This window comes from Pleurodeles waltl, chromosome 11 (assembly GCF_031143425.1).
Source record: "Pleurodeles waltl isolate 20211129_DDA chromosome 11, aPleWal1.hap1.20221129, whole genome shotgun sequence".
In the NCBI taxonomy this organism is placed as follows: domain Eukaryota; kingdom Metazoa; phylum Chordata; class Amphibia; order Caudata; family Salamandridae; genus Pleurodeles; species Pleurodeles waltl.
The window spans coordinates 131,027,427-131,054,385 of record NC_090450.1 but is presented as its reverse complement, the minus strand read 5'-3'; the positions used below and the strand labels follow the sequence as shown (position 1 = coordinate 131,054,385).

Here is a 26,959-nt window from a genome sequence, read left to right as displayed (position 1 = left end):
TTCCATTGTGATGAACCCAGTCCCTATACCTGACCAGTGTTCCATAGCAGTTAGACTTAACTTTTGATTTTGACCTGGTCTAGGGCAACGAGAAAACAGTTTTTGGTACATTCCGCTTTTTAGCATTTTTTTGCCTGTAAAAATGCATGTCTCCAGTTCTACTTATTGGATTTTTGTCATTTTTGTGTTGTGTCATTTGATTTAGTAACATCTTTTATATTTTTATAAATTGGTTTGGGATTTTCTTGTGTTGTGTTTTTACTTTCTTACTCTTCCACTGCTGAATAAATATGCTATGCATTGCCTGTAAGTTAAGCATGACTGCTTTTGTGCCAAGGTACCAGAGGGTTAAGCAGAGGTTTATTTAGAGACTTTTGTGGTTGCTCATGACAAACACTGTGCTTATTACTTGAGTGGAGCTCTGACCCCTCTCAACGAATAACCTTATTTCTTAAACACATTCAGCTTCAATGTGGTCCAGGCACAAGAGCAAAACTTTTTCTCAATGGTATGGGTGCCGTATTCCCAGGCAAATGAGGGAATTCTGCCTCTTGTATGCCCTACATATTTTGAGACACACGAACCGTACAACAAAAGGGGTAGCACAAGGGGGTGCAAATAACTTGTGCAAACACTCATTGAACCCATGTGGCACTTCCTATGTTATGGCCACTATTGCAGAAAGACAAGCTGCCCATAGAGGTGAACATGTTTTTTTTATAAATACACGTTATGTCATGTCATGTCATTTGATGACATATTGCAAGGGAATTTTAGGGGAAAGGGCTGGATACACTTTTGGACCTCATCTCTGAAGCATCACTCTGCTTTATTATGAGGTTTCAACAAATATGAGAAAACACCTCTGTACTTTAAAGAGCTGCTAGATCATTTCAAAGTATACACCTATGCCCATTGCCCAGGTAAGCCATGCACATAATGAGCTCAAGATGCCTTCTCACTTTTTTGATTTTCCAAATCTATTTCCAGGGTTGTCTATTCATTGCATCGATGATTACTTTAGTGAAGTGAAAAACCAAAAATCCAAGATCATTAATGTGGAGAGCTCTTATGACGCACTGATATCATCACACAAGGCGTCCTGTCTGAAGTGCACCCTGGGCAAAGCACTCTACTTCTGCCTATATGCAACAGTAATGGAATAACCGTCATTCCAGCCTTAGAATTTGATTTAAAAAATCCACAAGAGTTTCACAAATGTATCCTTTCCACATGCGCACTTCCACACTGCAACCAGACTAATTTAAATGTGAAGAACAGCGCATAGGAGCTGTAACAGTTAATTTCCCATTTGGTATCCTCCGTTGATGTGTATTTAAAAAGAGCTGCTGGGAGCGGTAACCTGTGCAGTCCTGTGAAGAGACCAGCACACAATCAGCGCGCGCCACGAATCCCAGGCTCCCTTCTTTCCTATCACTGCTCACGTCCAAATTACAGCGAATTCTTTGCCGGGCTGGAGCGCTGCCAGAAGTTTCTCGTCTCGCTGGCAGGAGCGGCTTTCCTCTTTCAGGCTCGTATGCCTAGCGCGTGAGCCTCTCGAAGGGTTGTCAGTCTCGGTCACCAGGAAACAGTCAACGGAGCGACGTGGTAGCGGGGGGTACGGAGACTCCATCCTCACAGGCGCGTGTCCTTGTCGGAGATCCGCGAACTTCAGCATGCATCTGGTAAGGTGTTTCATTTTCTGAACACGGCCAGGAGCTCGCTTCTGCTTGATGCTTTCCCGTAGCGCCCCTGTCATCCGAACTCAGTGGGATGGATGGATGTCATAGCCGCCTACTGGGATGATGATGCTGTTTGTTTTAGTTGTCAACTGAAAGATTTGGGGATGGGGTGGGGACCATCAGTCCAGTCTTCATATATATATAAAACCTCAGCTTTTAGCACGAGAAGCTGAACACTACATGTTAAGCAATAGTTGCAGTATACAAAACAATGATGTAATTCCAACTTGCCGGTCTGCACGTTCATTTAGTAATAACAGATTTGTGGGATGCCACTATTTATGCCGCTGTTTTCAGATGCATTTGAAAATTCATTGCTAGTGTGCTAGCCTGGCTTCTGTAACAACAGAAAGACATACCTTGCAAGTCTCTTTGTACTTTCCTTCCATTGATGTGGAAAAATGTGCCTTTTTCTCAGTAATCCCAAGAGGGACCTCAGCTGCACTGTTCAGACAATTGCATTCTACAAAGCAGCCAATTCATTGCAAGTAAGACATTGTACATAGAAAATGGATTAAGTCTGGTTTGCACGGACTGTAGAAGGTAGCACATACCCCCAGTGCATGTGAACATTATACGCACCTCTCAATCTGCTGTAATACCACAAACATCTGCATTTGACTTCTCAAAGTATTACTTCTGAAATTTTACTTCCCAACTAAATTTCGATATGGTAAAAAAAATTTAAAATAGGGTTGTCAGTGACCAGGAAAGTAGGAAAGAACAGGAAAAATCAAGTCGCATATTTAAACTTTGTTAGCACCGCATTGGTGTCATTTTTTTATGCAAAAGCGGCACAAACTTACAAAATACAATAATGGCCCATATTTATACTTTTTTAGCGCCACATTTGCGTTATTTATTTACACAAAAGCAGTGCAAACTTACAAAGTCTAGGCCCTGATTTATACTTTTTGGGGCAAAACTGCACTAATGCAGTTTTGCACCAAAAAGTTTAGCACCGGCTTGCACCATTTCTATGCACTATCCGGGCACCATATTTATGGAATGGTGCAAGCCAGTGCAAAGGGTAGGCCAGTGTAAAAAAAAAATGATGTTAGTCGGATGGGGCTGGCGATATGGAAGAAGGGGATTTTGCACCAAAAAATGACGTTAGGCAGGTTAGAGAAAAAAAAATGACTCTAACCTGCCTAGAGTCATTTTCTGGCGCAAAACCATCCATACCATATGACTCCTGTCTTAAAAAAAGATAGGAGTCATGCCCACCACCCCAGTGGCCAGCACAGGGGACCAAGGTCCCCTGGGCGTGGTCATTGCACCCTGTGCCATGTATGGGGGCCCATTTCGGGGCCCCGTATGGCACTTTGAAAAATGAAATAAAATACTTACCTGTACTTACCTCGGGTGGGGTCCCCCATCCTCTGCTGTCCCTCTGGTGTGGGTGGGGGTGTCACTGGGGCCTGGGGAGGGCACCTGTGGGCTCATTCCATGGTGTTCCACCATGGAAATAGGCCCACAGGTCACCGAAAGCCTGCCCGACCCAAGCATTAGAAAATGGGGCAAAGCAAGCTTTGCCCCATTTTTTGAACCCCTCCTCCCGTCTGTGCTTCGTTTTTGCAAGGGAGTATAAATATGCTGTTAAGGCCATAGAGTATTTTTTGCACGGGAACGCCTACTGTGCATCTCATTAAGTCAAAGTAGGTTTCCACATCCAAAAAATGCCTTTAACTCCATGAATTTGGTGCTAGCGCCAGAGTAAAAATATGGAGTTAGTTTTTCACTGAATTAGAGTAAAAAAAATTACGCTAATTCAGTGCAAACACAGTATAAATATGCCCCATAAATGTTACTTGTAATGTTTGCACCACTTTTGCATCAAAAAATGACGCAAATGCGGCACTAAAAAAGTATAAATATGGGCCAAAGTTGAGAAAGGTTTGGGGTACTTCCATTCAGAATGGCATTGCGTTCAGTGTGGGGAGGAATTTTACCACCTGTTAATACATTAAAACGAGAAAAGAAAGTAAACAATGCAAACCTTTGGGAGACAGGTGAACAGGAAAATGGGTGAAGAAAAATAGGAGCAAGGGAAGAAAAGCAGGAAGGGGAAAGGAAGGAAAAATTGAGAAGTAAAAAAATCATAGTAATATGCTTGAGGAGTAAAAAACATGAATTTATGAGGCACATCGATTCCTGTTACACGTATGAATTTTTTGAATCATTGATTATGTTTCTAGAGCAGCCACTTACCTAAGGGGTGTTAGTGAAGGCAATTTCACAAAAATAAGTATGAGTCTCGTCACTACTAGTTCTGTGTTGATGATACACATATCACTACAATATTTGGCATTATCATGAAAACTGTGTTGTTAGCTGCTGCACTTTTCTAAACATTGCTGAGTTTTATCTGGTACCTGTGAGTCCAGGCAGGGATAAAGATTGCAAAGCAAAGTCCCTGCAGTATTACCTGTGGATGAGTAGTTTGTGCACGTATTTAACAGCTGTTCAGAGCACCATCTTGCACTTCATGGCCACCTTTGGGCAGCATGTTGTGGAACCATTACTTTCAAGATGGATTGATAGTGGGTCTGTGAGTGGTCAGTTCAGAAATATCAGCCCACGATGAGACTTTATTAACTCTACAAAATATGAACACTCAAGACTTAGGGCCAGATGTATCATCATGGCCCATTGCGATTCGGTAATAGTGATTTTTTAGAAATCGCTATTACCGACTCGCAAAGGGCCATGTATCACATTTGCGAATCGGTAATAGCGATTTCTTAAAAATCGCAAATGCTATTACTGAATGGAAAATTGCGATACCGGCCCCATTCGCAGCTATGGGCCTGTTGGCCCATAGTTGCGAATTTTTTGCATTTCCAAAATTGCGATTTCTGAACCAGAAATCGCGATTTTGGAAAAGCAAAAGGCCAGGGTGCTGGGGGCCTAAGGCCCCCTCTCCTGCACCCAAAAAACATTTTTTTAAACATGTAAGGTAAACACATGCCAAAGAGCATGTGTGCTTTACATGTTCAATTTAAAAATGCAGTTTTGCTGCATTTTAAAATTTTGCACCAGGTTACCACCTGGTTGCATATCATGGTATTTTGCAAGTGCAAAATGCAATTTTTGGAAAAATATTAATTTGAGATTTTTTCCAGCATAGCCTTGCGACCTGGAATTTGCGAATCGCAAATTGCGACTCGCAATTTCCAGGTCGCAACGCAAGAAATCACAATTTTAGCGATTTCTTATTTGTGGTCTGTGAATGCATTTCATGCATCGCAGACCACTGTTTTGCACTCGCAAACACCCGAATCTACCGATTCGCACCTTTTGCGAGTGCAAAACATTTTCATACATCTGTCCCTTAGTTCGTTCAGACTTGTCAGTGACCACACCGGAGGATCTTAGGAAACGTGTTGCTAGCATCTTTTCGGACCCTTTAAGACTAGGAAACGAAATGTCTGTGGCAACAGTAAGCCCATTTTGCAGTCCATGTAGCAGAATCTCGAACATGGCTTAGAGCTACCGTAAGTGTTGTGAAGTGAATGCTGGCATGGGTTCTTTGAAGTAATTTAACGTGTTGGAGTACTTTCACCAATTTACAACCTTTATGACACACCAGTCTTCTCCACCACCGCCTACACATTAAGGCCACAACTCTGCTGAGACTGAAAAATCCTACATGTTAAATCTGCAACAGAGAAAACCTATATGATAAATATCATAGTGACCCTTACAGCTTGACAGGGTTCTGAAACCTATTGGATTAGATCAGGAATTCAGTCCTATTTACCATTTATTGCAGAATGTTTGGCTTTTCAAGGATACCTGTTTTCTTCACCATCACCTCACAATCTAGTTTGTGTACTTTTCAATTGCACGTTTAGCTTGAAATAATATAACTTGCGCAAATCCTCTTTGTGACAATAAAACCTTTTTTCTCATTAAAAAAGAAAGCCTCTACCCAAGCTATCACACCCACGCCAACATTCAATCCCACACCAACATTATTACATTTAATTACTTGGAAAATGAAGTTGCGAACTAGAGGGAAAACGTTGCAAGAAGGTATCAAAGAGCAGAGGAAAGGAATGTTTGTATTTTTTTTCAAATATTTCAGATGAAGTGTTTTTAAGTTGAACAGCAAGCTTGTTTTATAATAAAAAGAGGTCAGAAGGCAGTACTTTACTCGGCCGACTGAAAGCTGGTCAGAGAGAACTGGTTTGGTGTCTGAGCACACAGAAGAGTACTGCAAAGGAGCCATTAGGGCAGATGAGAGCAAGGAAGTGCAGATGACCTTCGAGGTTGAGAACACTTTGGAAACTACAGCAGAGAAAGAGAACATCCGCTCTTATGGATTCAGGAAAGATATGAAAAGTCTGTCTATTAAGAACCGAATTGTACTGGCAATAACCCTGTTTTTGAGGGAATGAGTGAGGGGGGCACATGAAAAATGTATATCCTCAGCACATGGTGGAAAGCAGATACATTTATCTAGTTTTTAATGGAATAAACAACTAAACTGACCTGATAATTTAAAAAATCTTTAGTGTATCTATTTTGTACACCTGTTTCCCTTTACACAATAGAGCACAGAACCAAATTCTACTACCTTAGTAGTCTTGACCCATTGTAGAGTTTTGACTCTGTGGTACAGTTCTTCTAAGGACTCCTAACTGTACCCCTTTTTCTAGCCAATAGTGCCGTGCACATGTCACTTGTGAGGAGCTCTTCATTGCTTCTTTAGAAACCCCGTGTGGGTTGAAGGGGTCCCCTCAAAGTGCACCACTGTTGCCACCTTACACCAGCATTGCAAGAATTGTGTTATTTCTGCAGTAGTCCCCTGTGTTCACATAGTCTGTTACCCAGCCTAATGTCACAGTTCTGGAGGAGGTAGGTGCCATTGTACATGTTCTCATGCATGATGCACACAGCCAGTCATGATTGTGTCACAATTACTACCAAAGTATATATCATAAACGTATAGACAAGCCAGTTACACTTCCAAAATAGAACAGTAGAGATGTATACCATAGACAGCAGATGCCCCTGCCACTGCAAGTTTTGTACTTAGGGTCAATGCCACAAAGGTAAATACTTAAATTAAATTAAGCTGCTAACAAAAAAGTTGTGAATAAATCAAATGTATAGAAGATTTTAGAATATGTTTCACATTATCCCACGTTCAAATCATGGGTCTTAGTATTGGGTACAAAATATGTGTAGACATCAATCATTTGAACTCATAGATTCTTTCCTCGAGGAGAGACACTTATGTTGCACCATCTGTAATAGCCGGTGCATGTAAGCTGCCAAGAGGCTTACTCATAGTAGACCACCGAGGAAGTTACACACAAGCAGTGCACCCCCCAGGTGATCTTTTGTATGACTCTTGGAGGGCTAAGTGGCCCCTTAGGCATACCCGAGGCCAGAGGGGTCATACATTGACATTACTTGCAAGGGGATTCTTGGTTCCTCCTTCAACTGAGGCTAAACCATCAACTTTTAAAGAGAGGTGGTAAAAGCGCCAATGCATCATTCACTGTTTTAAAAGTTCGTACCGTAATGTCCGTTTTGAATTGTAATTGGTAAATAGCGTTTATATTTAATACATGTATATGCAGGAAGTTGGCATATCAAAAATCCATAACCAACTCAATACCTTAGAAAGAAAAAAGAAAAAAGAATGGAACAAGAGTGTTTATGGACAGAAAGAGTGAAAGACAGTGTATTACAGTGATTTTGACAAGTTAACTTTTCTTCCACACTGTCTCTATATAAAAGAAAGCATAAAATATTTTTAAAAAGAATCAACCAATAGCCAACAATATGCGCATCCTAAATAAGTGAGATAAAGAAAGCGTTAAGCAAACTAGAAGAATTGTTGAATCTGAAGTCACCTCTGAACAATACAATCCTACTTTTATGTAAGACCTTACAGTGATTAATGACATTAAGAAAAGGTAACAGCAACACAGATAAGGTAACAGCGATACAGATAAGGTCTGACACCTACTGAAAGAACTGATCATCTAAATATCAGTTGAATGCGCTCCTGGAATGAACAGCAATATATATATAAAGTTACCATAAACACTGGAAAGACCACAAGGTTTTCAATCATGTTGTTTGAAAAGTCTCTCTTCTTACCTCCGTGAGGCAAGCCTCTCTCCAACACAAAGACCTCACTGAATAATATTCCTGGGAGGAAGCCTGTTTTCCTATCCATTACCTAGCGCTAAGCATTTCTTCCCTTTCTGTTTCAAAAACCCTCCCACTTCCTTAGATTCATACTCTTCTCCCACACCGGAGCATGCTAAACCTGTCACCAGCAGATCCTCATCTAAAGTCCCATGATAGTGCCCAGAAGAGGAACTATGGAAGGGTGAGGATAGAAAAGAGGACTGGGACGAAACATACTAGGTTTTGAAGTTTTGAAGATCACCAGTAAGTATTTGGGACAGTACCAACTCAGCCCTTTCACCTCAACCACATCAGCAACCCACAATCCCAGTGTTGCCTATAAAAGGAAGTTTCAAACTAAGACTGACTTATAACACTAAATCACACCAAGACCCAGAAAGCAGTCAAACCAAAGTTTAATGTAAAAAAGAATTCATAAAGAATCAGCCTGCAGCACTACTGTACCAAAAAACTCTCATGTGAGTCTTGTGTACATAGGCAATAGTGAAGCACAAAAGTGTGAGGATGACCTGAAGTCGCAGCCATTCATATTTTATATTTCATTTAAATCCCCCTAGACTATGCCCAAGAGACTGCTGTGTCCCTAGTCGTGCAAGCCCAAAACCCCTCAGAAGTTGACTCGTCTAAGAAAATATAGGCCTATATTTAAGAAAAATGACGCGCAACTGTGGTAACACAGTTGTGCATAATTTTTCTTACCGCAAGCTAATGCCATTCCCTAACGCCATCTGTGTGCCATAATTAAGAAATGACGCATGATGGCGCTAAAAAATGGTTAGCGTCTTAAAGAAAGACACAAGCCTGTGATGGATGGCATTAGGGGATACGGCGCTAGTGAGTCAAAAATTACAGTAGGCTGATTAGTGGCAAAATATCTGCCACTCGTCAGCCTAGCATCATTTTTTGACACACAAGCGGCCACAAAATGAGTACTGTCTAAGTATAGACAGGAGTCATTACCACTACCTCAATGCCCACCACAGGGGACCAGTGTCCCCAGGGCAAGCCCAACATCCCCAGTGCCAGGCAGGGGACCTCATGTAAGGGGCCCCAAGTGGCACACCACACACATATACATACATTTACCTGTGATAAGCTATCCCCTCCAGTAGTGTCCCTGTAGTGTGGGTGGTGGTGATGCTGGGGGTTGGGGTGGGCATCTATGTGCCCATTCCATTATGTTTTCCCATAGAAATGGGCCTACCAGCACTTTACCGCCTGATCCGACCAGGGTTTAAATAATGACGCTAATTGGGCTTAGCGCAATTATTTAGGTCTGCCTTCAAGTTGCGCGTCGTATCAGTGTCGGAAGTTAAATATGACGCTGGGGGGCTAGTGTCATTTTTAGGAAGAGAATGCCTACCTTGCATCTCATTGATGCAAGGTGGGTTGGAGCTTCCTATAAATGGCGCTAATTCCAATATTTTGATGCCAGACGGGTCTAGCATCAAAATATAAATATGGAGTTAACTTAGCGCCGCTTTAACAAAACAATAAATGACACTAAGGCAAAGATAACTTTCCCTAAATATGGGCCATAGTTTTTAAAGATAGCGAGCCGACTGACAACAATTCAGATGAACAAATCTTTCTGGTCTTAGCTGCCGTCCAGCAAATGCAGAGCCTCTTTGCAGCTTAAACGTTAAACATGCTGTAAAATGACCCAATTGAGTGAGAAGCCAAGATGTGTGGAAGAAGTCACAAAGAAACCAAATTCACCCAAACTTTGAGCCAATGCAACAATGTGATGCCAAGTATGTTTCAGAGGACCAATGCAGATTAAAGTTTGTGATTGATGAGGACAGTGTTAAGAGATTCATTCTATCCAGCAAAGATGGTAGTGTCATCAAAAAACGACTAAAAATTATTTATTTTAACAGTGTAGGAAGCAAAACAGTAACTCCCTGTTCACAAAATTGGAAGAAACAAACAATCATTTGAGTGGTCCTTCAATTCTCTGCTCCAAGGGGTCCAACAAATTAGAAAATGCATATGCAAGGAAGGGAAGAGAGGCCATACTGCAGAGGATGTGTTTGACCTTATCATTTGCAAGTTAGTAGCATCAAGACGAACAAGCATTTGCAATGCAACAGGTCTTGCGTTTGCTCACGTTAGAGCTATTAGCATTGTAAACTCCTAACTGGACTTTTCTTGCCACATAAACTAATAATGAAAAGTAAAACAGTTCCACATATGCGAGCCAATGGTTGCCATGAGAGTGAAGGAGACACAGAAAAGGAAACAGAAGTTCGCTTGCAGTGAAATTTATCCGAAAAAGTGCAATTATCCATGTTACTGGCAAAAGTGCAATTATGAATGTAACCAGAAAAAGTGCAATTATCCATGTAACAGGGTCGATCTCATGCAAAGAGTTTGACTTCTGCCCAGCGAGATCGCACTGCGCAGGAAATGAAAAGATAAACTAGTCCAGAAACCAGCTGAAAACATGGAGCCTTATATGTTTTCAGTAGTTTACTGGTGTGCTCAAGGAGGGCTAAACACTGGATAAGGCCTGACGTATGCATGCCTTTCACAAATGGAATCAATCAATTTTTAAAAGGCAAGCCCACGAACTAATGAAAGTGACATGCGTGACATGGGCATGAGTAGAAGCCCACAGAGAGATTAGAACATGGTCCAGAGCGCTTGCACGCCCTCGCCCCTAAACAGGGGGGTTACCAAGGCTTTGCAATGACTTTCTACCTAATTTGTTTTTTTAAATGTCCTAAATACCTTAATGAAATGGGCAGACATCAGGAACAGAATACTCAAATTGTGCATGTATATCTCGGACAAAGGCCAAAACCTCAAGAAGCCGAGTCTCCGGCATATACAGCGACTTGAGGAATAGTTCTTGTCTCATCAGACAGGTGCAATGCACACTGACGAGGGACAATTAAGACTACTGCCAAAACATCACCAATCACACCAGCCATGACTGCTTTGTGGAAAGGGAGATCACTAGCACTCCCTCCTGAGGGATATCATATATGAGAATCTGGTGCCTTTTTTCCGCGAGATCTGCTTTGAAATCTTTCCCAAAATCTTGTTAAATGCAGCCATTTCTCAGCTCGGCAAAACAGTGCTGTTGAGACGTACTGTTGGCATTCAAAAGGATTGTATAAAGTGCTAGGCAGAAAACACCATTTAAAGCAGAATAGACCCTGGTACAGGGTCCTACAGCACCACTTACCTTGACATTCTTGATCCCCGGTAAGACCTCTGGACAGGGCAGACCTTCAACCCCCTATATTGTTACATACAGCTGGGTCAAGCACAGCCTTACAGACAGGTGAGGAAATACAGAAAAAAAATCAACACGAAATAAAGACGGAAATGCAACTGTAATAGTCAAAGGTTGCCATATTCAAAAGGGGATGGAAAAAAGTGTTGTCCGGTGGGGAAAGGATGGGGATAGCACGTAGTGGATGCAGTTATAAAACAGAAAATGAAGAAGGTACCTGCAATAAACAATAAATAGAACAGTCATCTTTCTAGTCTTGTTATTCAGCATTATCTGTCTCTGGGAGAGGTTCACCTCATGTAGGTAAGGGCTAGGATGAGAAAGACGGACGAGGTGGGACTGAACTCTGAGTTGCATTAATACTCTAGAGGTTCAATCACATTCTTCACTGTCAACCTTAGCTGATTCCATTGACCCGTGCATGTTGATAAAAAATAAGAAATCTAACAGTATAAAAAATAAACTAGTTCAAATATCAAGGGGCGAGAAAAGCTTTCCAAAATAATGAAAGATTTGTAAATCAAAGGTTTCTGCTCATGAGCAAGTGATTATACATGCAACTAATCATTACTTTTTTCTTGGAAACAGCACTTCGACTATAGAGAATTTCATGGTCACAGAGCAAAACCACTATGGACAGACGGATCAATGAAAGAATATATCCTATACCCTATTGAGTGTATAGCATGCATCCAATATGGAAATTATCAAGCCATTTCACTAATATGTAGATAGCTAAAGGATTGAAAAAATACAGATGTATTGTACAATGGAAGATGTGCATTCTTTACATTTTCGTATATGAACAGAAACACGTACACGTTAATTAGGAATACAACAACAACATGTTTTTGAGTACTTCTTCCTGCCACGGCGTAATAGTGTGTGCTGGAGACAATTTGCTTGCTGTGCTGCATACAGTGTTGCAAAGGTTTGAAAGGAATTGTAAAGCCAGTCAGGGCACAAAGGCACAGACAGAGCTGACCACCTTTATTAAGAGCTCAGGGTAGGTCGAGAAAACATTGCTGTGCACAGCAGGAAATGTCAGTGAACATATTTCACAAGGTGAACTCAGAACATGTATTCCACTCAATACAGATGTGTACATACTGGGTGGTAGGTCTGTAGACATCTGCACGCTTTTCAAGGTCCTTGGAGAGTCACATAAAACAACTAAAGACCCAGGTAGGATAGGAGTGCGTGGTCACTTTTTTTTCTAAGCTGAAGGTGAAGATAGAGGGGCGCAGCACAGAGAAGCATATACAAAAATCTCTAACATATATCTTCTTCACACTGCACATTCTAAACCCACAGTTAAAAGAACAATTTGTACAAATGTACAGAACACACTGGACCAACACATCGAAACATATCGAAAACCATCACGTACACCTTCTCCACACTGCACATACCTAACCCACAGTTACATGATTAATTTGCACAAAAGTGAAAAAGACGCCTGGCCATTGTGCACACCACCATTAAAACACAATAAGCTGCAGGTGATGCACATGCAATATAATTTTGAGAATACTGATTCTGCACATGAACCCTCCAGCCACTCATTATAACAGGAGGCACTTGACACCATTTCAAGGCGAAAAGGAAGACACACAGAAGACTGAGGGGCAGATTTAAGAAAACTGGTGCTGCATGCAGTGCAGCACCACTTTTCTTGCTCCCCTTAGCGCCCCAACCTAGCACCACCATGTGTGCGCCATATTTAAGATACACCATGGCGGTAGTTAGAGAACTAGCATCAACATTTTTGATACTAGTTTGGTGCTTTACAGGATTAGCGTCAAAAAATATAACGCTGATCCTGAAAGGCACATTGAGACCGATTATAAATAATGGTTTGCCTCCTTTTATTGCCTGCTCTGTGCAGGCATTAAAAATGCCGCAAAAAATGGCACAAAGAAATCTTTGAGATTCCTTTGCGCCGTTTTTCGGCTCCCCCCAATGGGAGAAAGCCCACCTTGCACACATTATGCCTAGCGCAGGCATAATGTGGTGCAAGGGGTTACAAAGTGGCGCAATGCATGCATTGCACCACTTCATACATTTAGTGCAGCAATTTTGGTCTCGTTGGGCCACATTAGTGTAAACAAATAACGCTAATGTGGTGCAAGGAGGCTCTAAGCCCTCTTAAATCTGGGCCTGAGTATTATGTGATGGGCCTGAGTATTAAGTGATGAAAATATACCAGCTCCAGGATACATGACAGAGGCAAACTTCCATTACAGGGTGGCTTAAAGGAAGACAAGAGTGAATTACAGTCCGTGTTGACTCATTAATTAGAAGTACATCTTCTGACTAGGGGCCACATGCACAAACCTTTTTGCCGGTCAAAAAATGGGCAGATTTCCAGAATCGGCCCGTTCACGAATGCAAAAAGGGTTTTTGAAATTAGCCAAACCCAAATAGCGATTCAATAACCTGTTATGGAATTCAGTAACCTGTTTCCAAATCGCAATTTAGGTTTGCAATTTGTTATTAGTAAGGGGTGTCTTTAGGGTGTTCCTTCCTAAAACCAAATCAAAGTAGTACGTGTAAATGTTTTGCAGCTGAAATGTGGTCGCAAAATATCCACATTTTACCACCAATTTTAAAATGGTAGTACCTTGATCGCAAATGGGAAGTGGTACCCACAGGACCCCTTCCCCTTTGTGAATCTTTCTAAATGCATTTTTTAAGAGTAGGCAGTTGTCCCATGACCACTGCCTACTTTTTAAAAAGCATTTGCAATGCACTAGGTTTTGCATTTGCTCTCGTTAGATCATTTACCATTGTAAATTCCTGAATGGACTTTTTTTTGCCACATATGTTGAAAATGAAAAGTAAAACAGTTGACATGAGCAAGCCAATTCAAAGTGCCATGGCCGCCGTGAGTGTGAAGGAGAGATACAAAAGGAAAAATAAGTTTGCTCACAGTCAAACGTATCAGCAAACATGCAATTAACTATGTAACAAGGTTGATGGCAAAGGCGGTAACAAAACTGCCCCATGGAGGTACAAACAAACGTAAAGCATTTACCAATGATAACAAAGGATTTTTTAAAGGCAAATCCATGAACGAGTGATAGTGATGGCGTGGGCATGGTTGAAAGCCCACAGATAGATTACAACAGGTCAGAGCGCTTGCACGCCCGACCTAAAAATGAAAAGAAAACTTTTCATTATTTATTTTAAATGTACCCCATTTTCCTTTAAGGAAAAGGGCTACATTTTTTTAAAAAAAAGATTGCCTTATTGAAAAGCAATCCAGACATGGTGGTCTTCTGACCGCAGCAGGCCAACATCACTGTGAGTTTTGCGAAACTCAATGGGTCACAAAGCGAGCCCTACCATATTAATATTCACAAGGTAGGTCTATTTGCGACCCACTGGGAATTGCAACTAGAAAGAGTTTCATACATTTCAAATAGCAATTTTCTAATTGCAGTTCACAGGAAATCACAATTAGGAGCTCGCTATTTCAAACGTTTGTACTGTGGCCCTTAGTCTCCATACATAATACTGCTCAGAACCAGAGAAGACACACCAAAGCTTAGACGCAATACAATTATAAAATAAATTACAATGTACACGATTCCTATGATTCATACACACCAGCAGTACCACTGTTTGAAGTGCTGGTTGCATGTTTTCTTTGCACAAAATGGCAGAGGAGCTCAATAGAGCCCTGCACAGAGCAGAATAACCTCAGTATGCAGAATCACCTCATTTTGCACAGCAGTAGGGAAAAAGACGCAGAGTGAGTTGTAGCATTTTTCAGCTGACCTACAACTAATAGAAACACTCTTTCTAAAGCTTTTTTACTCATTATCTTAGAATTAGGAAGTGAACAACAGGAGTGGTTCAAATGATACCAGTGATTTACAATCAAGCCTTGCACACATCACCATTACAAAAAAGGTGCTTGGCTGCAAGCCTTACACAATAACAGCAACCAAAGTAACTTTTTGCAAGGCTCAATAGGAGACATATAAGAAAAGAAAAGCAGAAAACAAGGTATGGAAATACAACAAGGGCAACTACATATGTGAGTACAAGGACAGCATCTCAACACCCTTTAATATATTGTTCTACCCGAGGTTCATCTTCAACAGAACTATGAATCAATTTGACTTTCACAACCCCTCTGCACTTCACAGCCACCAATGAAACATGGTCAGTCCAAAAGATACTACAAAAGCAGTAATCATACGTACCCAATATTCCAATTTCCTCTTTTTACCAACCAATAACGAAGTTGGAGGGAGGGCTTCCTCCTCAACAAATCAGTCTCTACCATACATAAATGAACCATAGCCCCTATCCTCCTCCTGTGTTTAACATCCAGCAACACCAGTCACTCTTGGAATATGCGCCGATTACAAATATTCCTTGTAATCAGGGACAGTGTGTTGAAGACAATGGTGTCTTGCACACATCACTAGAAGGCAATAAATGTACATGCTCCCAAGTCTGACACTCTAACAGCAGCCAAAAGTGACTTTTTACACACCTGAAAACAGGAAATATATATGATGGTACGGCAGAGAGAAGCGTAACAATAAACTACAATGTGTACATCTACATATATGATTATTGGTTTAATAGGATTAGTGCTGCATTTTGAGAGATCTCACCAGGTGATAAGGCACAATCACAGCTATCCATCACCTGTGTCTGAGTCCCAGTCATGCCTAGGTTCTTCTGTTCTTTGCTAGCATTTCTTCATCTGACAAGAGCCACATTTTTTGTGTCCTGTGCCATCAATGAAGAAAGTGTTAATTTTTAGAGTGGCAACTTAACTCCATAGTTAAGGATTTTGGACTGCTACATTTTTTTATGATGGCACTGAAGAGAGACACTTCCAGCTGCCTGCAGGATTTGATTCCGTTAAACATGAGTGAATAACCTGCATCCAGTGTTGGATTTTGTAAGGCATTCTGATTGTCAGTGTTTCTACTTGCCTCTATTAGTGGCAAAATTCGGAGAGGCATTGTGGTTGCTAACTAGTTTTTGGCACAAGAGAATTGTAGATAAGACCAAATGGAAACATTTAGGACAGATTAGTGTTCACCGACTGCCTCAACAGGCACATACAGCATAAGTGGTTGTTGAGGAATGTTCAACCCCCAGATATTTCTCCCTTTTGGAAGTCACAGTTAATGTTACCTCGTGTTAGACCTGACATCAATGGCGTGGTATTCCCCCAAACATTTTGCCTTGACCCCTCCTGTTTTGCTGAATTTGTTTTGATGGCATTTGGAGCCTGTGCACTTTATCAGTGCTAAAGTGCTTGTTCTCCTTTCTTGGAACATGGTAAGAATGGCATACACCTAAATGTCACGTTTAATTTATTTGTAGGTCCCTAATGTATGGCACTACCTGTACCCAGGCTCTTTAAACAAAATGCTACTAGTGGGCCTACAACACTCATTGTGCCACCCACTGAAGTAGCCTTTCAAAACATGTCTCAGGTCTACCACTACAACATGTAGGGCACTTTTAAATTGCCATTTCAGCCTGGCAAATAATACTTTTTCCAGGCTTAAACCTTCCTCTTTAAAGCTTATAAATCACCCCTATGGTAGGACCTAATGGCTCATAAAGCAGGGTGCATTGTATATAAAAAGTAGGGCATGTGTCCTTAGGTTTTCCATGTCCTGACAGAGCAAAACACTTAAAGTTGTTTTCGACTCATGTAAGGTCTATCTCCCTCATTGACTAACACTTAGTTAACTTATTATTATATGTATTTAGTGATAACAGATAGAAATATACTGTTTATATTCAAATTCATTGTCATTTAAAACCCTCTTTGATGGTGAAGTTGGATTTTAAGTCACAATTCTGAAAATGTCATTTTAACAAGTTGGCATTTTCTTACCCCAACAATTTGTGCCTTCTGCCAATGCTCTGGGTCACATGACAATGAATGGCTCTGCTATTGGGATTTGCATATTCCTCCCTGACAGTGGCACAAAGAGGACACATTTTGCATGATGGGCCATCCTGCCAGGATGAATTAAGTCAAAGCTGTTCAATGTCCCACCTACACTTCAAAGGGCTTGCCTACATCAAACCTAAAGGAACCTCACACTAGCCTTTCTTCATCCAAGACTTCATAGAGCCTTCACAGGGAAAGGTAAAAACTTTCCAGAACCCGATGTGGGGGTAATTGAGGTAATCCAACTACTTCAAAAGTTAGCACCAGGAATAAATATTTGACCTCCAGAGCCACTCATGGTTACATTCCTTGACCTGTGGACATTACAGAAGGAATTCTGCCCTGCAACTAGAGGACTGACCTCCTGGTACCAGAGGACTGCCCTGCTGCTTGAGGACTGGCTTGCTCTCTTACAAGTAAGATTGCACCTGCTCCATTCATCCCAAGCTAACCTGGCTGACCTCCTATCTGAGCTACAGGGACACAACAAACTCCAGAGGTCTCCCCAGAGCTGGCCAGCTGACCTGCTGCAATGGAACTGCCTGGATCTATAACTGCACCTGCCTGAGCATCCCTGGCCTCTGTTGGAGTGAGTTCCTGCCCCCAAGAGGTCCCCTGTATGTCCTGGACCCTTGGAGGGCATCAGTTGTGCTCCTGCTAAAAACAATGGTAAAATATTGATGTTTTGGGCTCTTCGCGATTGCGAACAAGCTTGTTCACGCTCAGACTCTGCTGCCAGTGAAGACCACCAATGCGAAGCTCCGTGAACCCGATTCTTAGTATTACAGTGACTATCAGCAACAATTGGCAACGTAAGATCTGCACTTCACACTATAGCAACAACAGCACACAATGGCCGCCGAAGCTCCAGCAATGATTGTTGAAATGCCCATCTGGCTCCATGTGCTAAAGTGACGAAAGCCTGCTCTTTGATGACTCCTCCGAAGTGTACGAAACTCTTCACACCAGACTTTGAGAAGGTTACTTTCTTATAGGGGCCAACTAGTTCCCTGTATACAGCGTGCACTTTATCGATGTCAGGCTCAACTTGTGACTTCCCCCTAGTTTTGGATGACAAGGTGAATAGGAGTGTCACTTTGTGCATTTAGGCACTATATTGACTTAAAACTCTTCATTGCTACTGATTGACGTTTAGTGGTTCTGTTATCATTTCATGTATTAAAATGTACTCTATTTTCCTGAATTGGTTTGGGATTTTTCTTGGGTTGGTTTTCACTGAGTTGCTATTTGTGTGCTGCACCAATGCTTTACACAATGCCACTAAGTTAAGCCTAGCTGCTTTATGTCAAACTACTAGAGGGTTAAGCACAAGTTCATTTAGTGACTTTTGTGGTTCACCATGCAGGGATTGTGCTAGTTGCCTCAGTGGAGCTTCCACTCCCTCAACCAATAACCCAATTTCTTACACCCGGAGAGTGCAACATTGCTGCAAATACCAAGACAATTGCACATCTGTGACTGGGCCATGTCATGTGATAGACTACTAGGAGATATGACCAGTATCCTGACAAACAGTACTTTCCACAGACTTCCTCACACACCAACAGACAGCTTTTATTTTCTAAAATGGGATTCAGTAATACAAAGCCACCTAAAACACGGTTACCTTGCCATATGTGGTACTACATATCCCAGGAGCATCATGGGCGGGAGTAGGCCCTTGTCACCAGCGCACCTGCCCTGCATTGGATCATCGCTATACAGCGCGTTGACTCTCTGCACGGGTCGCCTTGCCATATGTGGGACTACATATCCCAGGAGCATCAGAGGCAGTAGGAGGCCCTTGTCATCAGCGCACCTGCCCTACATCTGATCAGCACTATATAGTGCTTTGACTCTCTGTGCAGTGCGGGATGACTTGCCGTACATGGGACTACATATCCCAGGAGCATCAGGGGCAGTAGGAGGCCCTTAGCAGCGCACCTGCCCAGCATCAGATTAGCACGCAATAGCACATTGACTCTCCTCGCGGAGCAGGATACCTTGCCCTATGTTGCGCTACATACCCCAGGATTATCAGGGGCCGTAGGAGGCCCTTGTCACCAGCACACCTACCTTGCATCAGATCTGCATTATATAGAGTGCTGACACTCCCCGCGGCTCAGGACACCTTGCCATATGTGGGACTACATATCCCAGAAGCATCAGGGGCAGTAGGCAGCCCTTATCACCAGGCACCTGCCCTGCATTGGATCAGCACTATATACTGCGTTGACTCTCCCCGCAGTGTAGGGCGCCTTGCTGTATGTTGGACCACATATCCCAGGAGCATCAGGGGTTGTAGGAGGCCCTGGTCACCAGTGCAGCTGCCCTGCATCAGATCAGCACTATATAGCACATTGACTCTTCCCATGGTGCGGGATGCCTTGCCATTTGTGGGACTACATTACCCATGAGCAGCACCCTGCATCAGATCTGCGCTATGTAGAGCACTGACTCTCCCCACAGTGCGGGACTCCTTGCCTATTTGGGACTACATGTCCCAGGAGCTCGGGGGGGGTAGGAGGCCCTTGTCAACAGTGCACCTTCCCTGCATCGGATCAACGCTGTATAGCGCGTTGACTCCCCCCGTGGTGCCGGACCCCTTGCTGTATGTGGGACTACATATCCCAGGAGCATCAGAGGCGGTATGAGGCCCTTGTCGCCAGCGTTGACTCTCCTCGTGGTGCGGTGCTTGACGCCTTGCTGTAAGTGGGACTACATATCACAGGAGCATCAGGGGTGGTAGGAGGCCCTTGTCACCAGCACACCTGCCCTGCTTTGGATCAATGCTATACAGCATGTTGACTTTCCCTGCAGTGCGGGACTACTTGCCTATGTGGGACTACATGTCCCAGGAGCTTCTCCGGTGGGGGGGCAGGAGGCCCTTGTCAATAGCACATCTTCCCTGCATCAGATCAGCACTGTATAGCACAATGATACCCCACCCCTTGGTGCAGAACGCCTTGCGGTGTGTGGGACTACATATCCCAGAAGCGTCAGGGGTGGTAGGAGGACCTTGTCACCAGCGTGCCTGTCCTTCTTCGAATCAGTGCTATATAGTACATTGAATCTCCCTGTGTTGCGGGACGCCTTGCCGTATGGGGGACTACGTATCCCAGGAGCATCAGGGGCAGTAGGAGGCCCTTTTCACGAGTGCACTTGCCTTGCATCGGATCAGCACTATATTGCGCACTGCCTCTCCCTGCGGCGTGGGATGCGCCCGGGCAGTGCACTATCAAAACCTGGGCCAAGGGCTGGCCTGTCTGCATCCACCAGAGCTCGGGTAGACTGAGCTGGGCCCCACCTCTTGGTTGTGGATTTTGTTGCATGTCTAGTGTCCACTATCTTATTAGCACGTCTTATGTTTGGTGGACATTATATGTTGAACTTTTGCTGCAAAGTGTAAGTCGATATCTCTGATGATAAAGTCTTTTGTTTTGTTTAAGTGTTGATGTAACAACTAAGACGTGGCCAGTTTTTATTGGGGAAGATAAGATTGAGAGATACGATCATGAGCAAACAAAAAGCTTTGGAGCTGGTGGTAGGTAAAGCTAAACATTCCAAAAACACTCATCAACCTTACCCTAGTACCCAGGCTGAAATCAATCTCCTAATTGAAGAAGTTGAACTTCTTATCGCCCCTTATCAGCTCCCAGTAAAGGGATTCGGGAATATTACTAATCCGACTTTTGCCCCAACCTTACATTCCTCTATAGGAGCTATTCCTAAACAGAGGACGGAAGGAAAAGAAATCGGACAAAAATGAACTGGGTTCTAAACAAGTGAAGTGTCAGGGAGTCCGGATCCTCGGGGTTTGCGCCTATTCCCAATATGTCCACCTCTTGGCAGCTCCAAACTCTACTAGCCATTATAGCACAGAGTTAAAGAATGGCCAAGTGGGGGATGGGGTTTTATGTTGGGAACAGCAGGGAAGGAGACGTGTGGAAGCAAAAGTTAAGAAACCAATAGCAAGATTATTCACATTGACTTTCATAAGCTTTTTTCATAATAACTATATGCTGATAACATGAATGATCAAGAGCTTTCCTATATCATGACCTTACTAGCTCTGGGTACCTGGAAAATAAATAAATATTATGCAAACTTTCATATGAGCTTTTTGTAGAATAAAATCCTATGCTCTGAACCTTGAACTGACTCAAGTTATTTCTTGGAATAGCAACTACATAAAAACAGTAATCAATAAACACATTAGTTTTCAGGAATAAACTGCGTTAGACTCATGAATGATACTGCAAGGACACACTCTGTCTTGACTTTCAAGATTCAATTGCTTAGGAATTATTATACATTTTAATATCAAACTGTGCATCAAGATTTCAGTGCCTAGAAATGATCGCGCAATCTGCCGATCTGAAACACAAGGGTTAAATGCCAAGAATGAATCACGCATTCTGCTAATGATTCAACCATAAGGGTTTAAATGTCAAAATATGATTGCGTACTCTGCGGCTCTGAGATGCAATTTTTAATTGCCAAGAATGAATCGTGCACACTGCTGCTGATTCCACCATCAAGGTTTAAATATCAAGATACGATCGCGCACTCTGCCGATCTGAGTTGCCAGGTTTTAATTGCCAACAATGAATCGCGCACACTGCTGCAGATTCCACAATCAAGGTTTAAATATCAAGATACAATCGCGCACACTGCCGATCTGAACAGTAAGAGTTGAATGCCAAGAAAGAATTGCGCACACTGCTGCCGATTCAACCATCAAGGTTTAAATGCCAAGATACGATCGCGCACACTGCCGATCTGAACTGCAAGAATTAAATGCCAAGAATGAATCGTGCACACTGCTGCCGATTCAACCATCAACGTTTAAATGCCAAGTTACGATCGTGCACACTGCCGATCTGAACTGCAAGAGTGAAATGCCAAGAATGAATTGTGCACACTGCTGCCGATTCAACCATCAAGGTTTAAATGCCAAGATACGATCGTGCACACTGCCGATCTGAACTGCAATAGTTAAATACCAAGAAAAACATTGCACGCGCGATTTAACTAAAAAGGCCCAAAACTCAGGTATTTCTGAAAACGGAGTAGGGGCCTAACCCGACCTCCGCCTTACCGCCCTGCTTGAAGATCACCAAGGAAATGAGGAGAGGGCCTGGAAATCCTAGGTAGGCCTCTGGAAACAGGAGCTCAGGAAAATGCTGCTGCTCTACAGCGGGACCTCTGAATAGTGAGCACGTGGAGCTGGGCTGGGTCCCTTAAATACACCCAGACCTCGCTCTCACGTGCAACACCCAGCCAGGCTGCAGTAAAGGATTCTAGAAAGGCTTAGAATAGGGACCACACCCTAACCACACCCTGTAATCCTGCAGCAAAGTCTTGAAAATGAGCAGTACATCGCAAACAGCATTAATGACGTTTCAATATGAATCTCTGCAATGCAAAAGGATAAAATACTGCATTAACACATAATGCATGAATTATTGCATTACATAAGGATTGGCTTTTTGCATTACGTCGCCCGTAGACCGCGCACTGTCCTGATGTTGACATGAAGAAATTAAAACCAATCACTAGTTATTTAACAGGGTGTACATCACATGTAGCTAAACCTCCAAACAGCTACGGAAAGTGTAGAAAAACCTAGTGCTAACATGTCTTGCTCCCCATCCTTCATTCCCCAAAACACTTGTACTAATAGATATACTTACCTTGTGGATTTGTCCCCGGATGCAGTGTTCATAGAACCATCCCTAAAGGATGCTGCTAAATCCACGTCATGTGAGTGTGTTAGGGCCCTTTTGAACCTGCATGTTAGGAAGTTAAAGGAGGAAATTAGAGTTCCTAAAATGATGGTGGAATGATTATCTTCTGTTCTAAATAACGTAATTGTGAACATTCCTCTTTCATCAAAAACATTATGGGGTTCTACTTATTCTGTTGAGGAATAAGGAAGAAATGGGATGCAGTAATCCATGGAACGTTGCTGTTTGGGATCTGTCAATCCCCCTTCTATTAAAACTTATTTTTCATTCAAATCTGGGTTAAAGAGGGAGTGTGATTCTGAAGCAGCCTCTAAGGCTGTAAACACTATTCAGACGATAACAAACTCTCTGTAAAGGGTACTTGAAGATTCTCAGTATCTGCTGAGGCCTTTACCTGTGCCCAGGCAAGATTTGGTTAGTCTGCAGACCCAATCGGCTTATGGTTGCACACACTCAGGTTTTATGGTTAATGTTCCCAAATCTTTACCATCTACGCTAAGAGAAGATGAGGACACTTTGATCAATAAGTGCACTTCTTGGATCAGGGAGGTGAGGGGTTGCCACTCTATAATAAGCAATGATATAATGGGGTACCGAATACATTCATTGCAAGGTTCCCCGGTTTGATAGTATTGAATTGACATTTAATCAGAGAGGCTTAGTGGATAACCTAATAGCTTTTGACGCCTGTACTTCCCATCTGACCAAAACCAACAAACAGTTTAAATATAACCTTCCTTAGCCTCAGACATATCCTGACACACTTCTCTCACAACCTTTGGCTAGCAAAGGGATATTTAGTCGGGCCATTGACTGACAACCATTGGTGTCATCTTTAAAGCAGCCCTCAGAATCAAGCAATAATCACCTCTTTTGGGACAGTTTATTAACAGATGAACTGCAGCTTCCTGGTGGGCCTTTGATTACAAAAAAGTTGATCAACACTAACATAATGAGTGACCATTTAGAATCTCATCCAGTTTTCATGAGCCCACCTCATTTCAGGCTGACCTTTAGTTGTCAATGACTACTTCTCAGGTTAAACACCAAACATCTATGATTTCTTGGAAAATTTCTGGGCTGAGATCAAAGTTAACTCTGCCTGACTGGAACACTTTTATTGAGTCATTTGATATTTGTTTATTGGAATAAACTTGGTCTACTGAACCATTGTTTAAGTTGGGCTATTTAAATTTCTTTGTGACCGCAGTTCATGGCCTTGTTGGTCAGCCTTCAGAAGGATTAACAATATGGATTAGGCCAAATTTAGGTTGACTAATTGCTGTACTTCTTACTAACTGCCCTGACATCTTGTTGATTCGTGTAGTGGCAAGTCCCCTTATAAAAATTGAAATTTATAATGTGAGATGGATGAAGGGTGGACAATAATCACCAACTGTTAGGTGTTTAGAAGAGCTATTAGAGAAATATTATGATAATTTTAACTTGATAATGGCTGGCGATTTCAATACAACGTTTGAACCTTTGGACCTGGAAAATATTAACTTAGCTGTGGAGGAAGATGAGTTATGAGGTATCCCGCGATTAGAACTGCAAACTTTATATAGGTGGACTGAAGTAGCCCTTCAACGTGAAGCTTTGTCTCTTGAATGGGAGCTTAGAGCAGCAAATGGATGAACACAGTCTGATAAGATGGATGCTAACACATTTAATAATGGCTATCATGTCAGTCACATTCCTGTTGGCTTTGAATCTGTGGCCTCTCCTTATCGGTAAAATAATTAATGAAAGGCTGGACAGTGACAATAATCCTTTAAATCTTACTCTCAAATCTGTTGGTTTAGAAGGGTTAGTAAATTATTTTTCTCCTTCTTTAACTAAGGAACTGGTTATGACTAATGATATGTGGCATCAAGTGGTCTGTGATAGTCGATAACCTGGCCATGTTGCCCACTGTAAAAGTGCAGGTATTATCCACATTGGCAGAGATGGGTGCACATTCGAAAAACATCTTGAGGATCAGAGGGTAATGACAGACTTCTATGTTAAATTATTTGATGAAATTAAATCTTATTTCCTTGTACCTGTGAGTGCAAAGCAAAAGCCTCCCTCTGCTCAGTCTAATTGGATCAAGAGGGAATGTAGATTGGCATGTAAGACTCTTGCTAAGGTTATGAAAGATAAGGATATATCATGCATTATTTGGGCCAGAAATGTGCATAAGTGCACTCAGGTTAGGGTGAAAAGGAAAGGGTGAAGAGAGGTGGCAAGAGGTAAAAATGGCTAGCTCTTTGTGAATGTTGGAGAAACATTTTCTAAGAGCTAGCAGTAGTCCAACGATCCACTGCTTACTCTTCAAAAATGAAATTTCAAAGTATCATCATTTTCTTTTTTACACATATCTTGTTGTCCTTAAAGGAAAATGGGCTGTGTTAAAAAACAAATTGCTTTATTTAAAAACAATCACAGACATAGTTGTCTGCTGACCCCAGCAGGACACCAGCCCTGTAATGGCAGTGATTCCTAATGGTTTGCAAATTGCGGCCTAACTCGCTAATTTTCATGAGGTAGGTCAATTTGCGACCCACTATGAACTGTAAGTGTGAAACAAAATGTTTCACACATAAGGAATAGTGATTTCTAAATAGCGATTCGGATAAAATTGCTATTTGGAAACCGCTATTCCTTCTCTTGGTAGATCGTGCCCCAAATCCTTTAGATTCTGAAAGGACTATTGACAGGCACTGTCATCCTTTAAAATCTGTGTTACCCCAGTGCCTGTTATCTAAGATTTCCAGCAAAGAACATAGAGAAGCCTTAACTAATTTAGAAAATGTCTGTCAGATTTCTGGCTGCCCTATGCTCCATAGAAAGATGGCCATGTGTTCGAGGCTCAAAGAAGGTTTCACTGGCTGCAAGTTGCTGCAGAATTGAATTAGGTTTTTGTCTGGTATATCAAATCCTCTAAAGGAAGGGCTTTGGTGTCTTGCATTCCCAGATCACCTGTTATCAACAATGGTGTAGTCTCACATCTCCTCTTTACTCTTTCTCCTGGTGAGTACTCCCTAAGTCAGAAGGGCTTGTTTCTGAAGTAAAGCTTTTTTGCTGTAAGTTTCAATACTGTGGAGTCAGATCACTTTATCTTTGTGGCAGAGTTTTAACCTTGTTGTCTTCCTTAAGTTGTCAAAGACTTAGGGCCTGATTTAGATCTCGGCAGATGGAATACTCTGTCACAAACTTGATGGCTATCACATCTGCTGTATTACAATCTCTAAAGTATATAATGGGATCGTTCGTGACAGAGTATTACCCTCTGGCAAGATCAGGTCCGTACTCTGCACATACCTTACTTCTTTTTTTGTCAAGTGCTAGCATGCCTTCGGGCTGGATGTGGTGCTTAACAAAGAACCATTCATTCATTCATCCATCCATTCATTTATTTACTTATTCATTCATCTACACCTCTGACCCCTCCATGACTGCAACTTATAAAAGGGCGGCTCTGGTAGGCATATCCTGCTAATTTCTGCCCACAGCAGTATCTCACAACTATTTCACAGTACTCATTAATCTATATTTCACACTGTACACTAGTATGCCTCCGTTCTCTTTTGATACACTTAATATTAACTTCACCCTACTTTGCATCCCATCAACATTGTGATAGCTAGTACTCTTACTGAACTACTTATGTCTTCCTGATACAATGCTTATAATTTATCACATTTGATTATGAGAACGATGATAAGTTTAATATTTAAATTCAAAAGAGTCCGACATTACCCTTTCAGGAGACTCACTTGCCTAGCCCAAAGACTGACAATCTCAAGCGTGATTGGTGGGTACTGTGACTGCAGAAGTCAAACCCGGACAGATACAGGTCTCACCACATCTATTCCAAATATCTGCAAGAAATGTGAAGCTTTTTTACTCATTTGCAAATCTCTCCCACATTAAGCTTTGAAATCAGTCTAACCTGTTTTTTGTGGTACATCTTTGTGCAGATACGAACGTTGAGTACCACATTCATAATTGGCTGCAAATATGACAAACAATTGATCTTTCTCATTAAAACTGTCTAGGCTCTTCTTTAAATTCAGAAAGAGGCACATAGTAATGTGGGTGATGGACCCTAGCACTATATCCT

The 26,959-nt window shown here is 42.1% G+C and overlaps 1 protein-coding gene across 1 annotated transcript in view; it reads left to right on the top strand.

Moving 5' to 3' along the window:
• Positions 1-1,345: 1,345 nt before the first annotated feature.
• IQCJ (IQ motif containing J) overlaps positions 1,346-26,959 on the top strand; it is a 701,797-nt gene continuing 676,183 nt past the window's right edge. Inside the window, exon 1 of the mRNA XM_069212622.1 lies at positions 1,346-1,685. Coding sequence (XP_069068723.1) covers positions 1,677-1,685 — 9 coding nt within the window. The 5' untranslated portion in view covers positions 1,346-1,676. The remainder of the gene's footprint in view (positions 1,686-26,959) is intronic.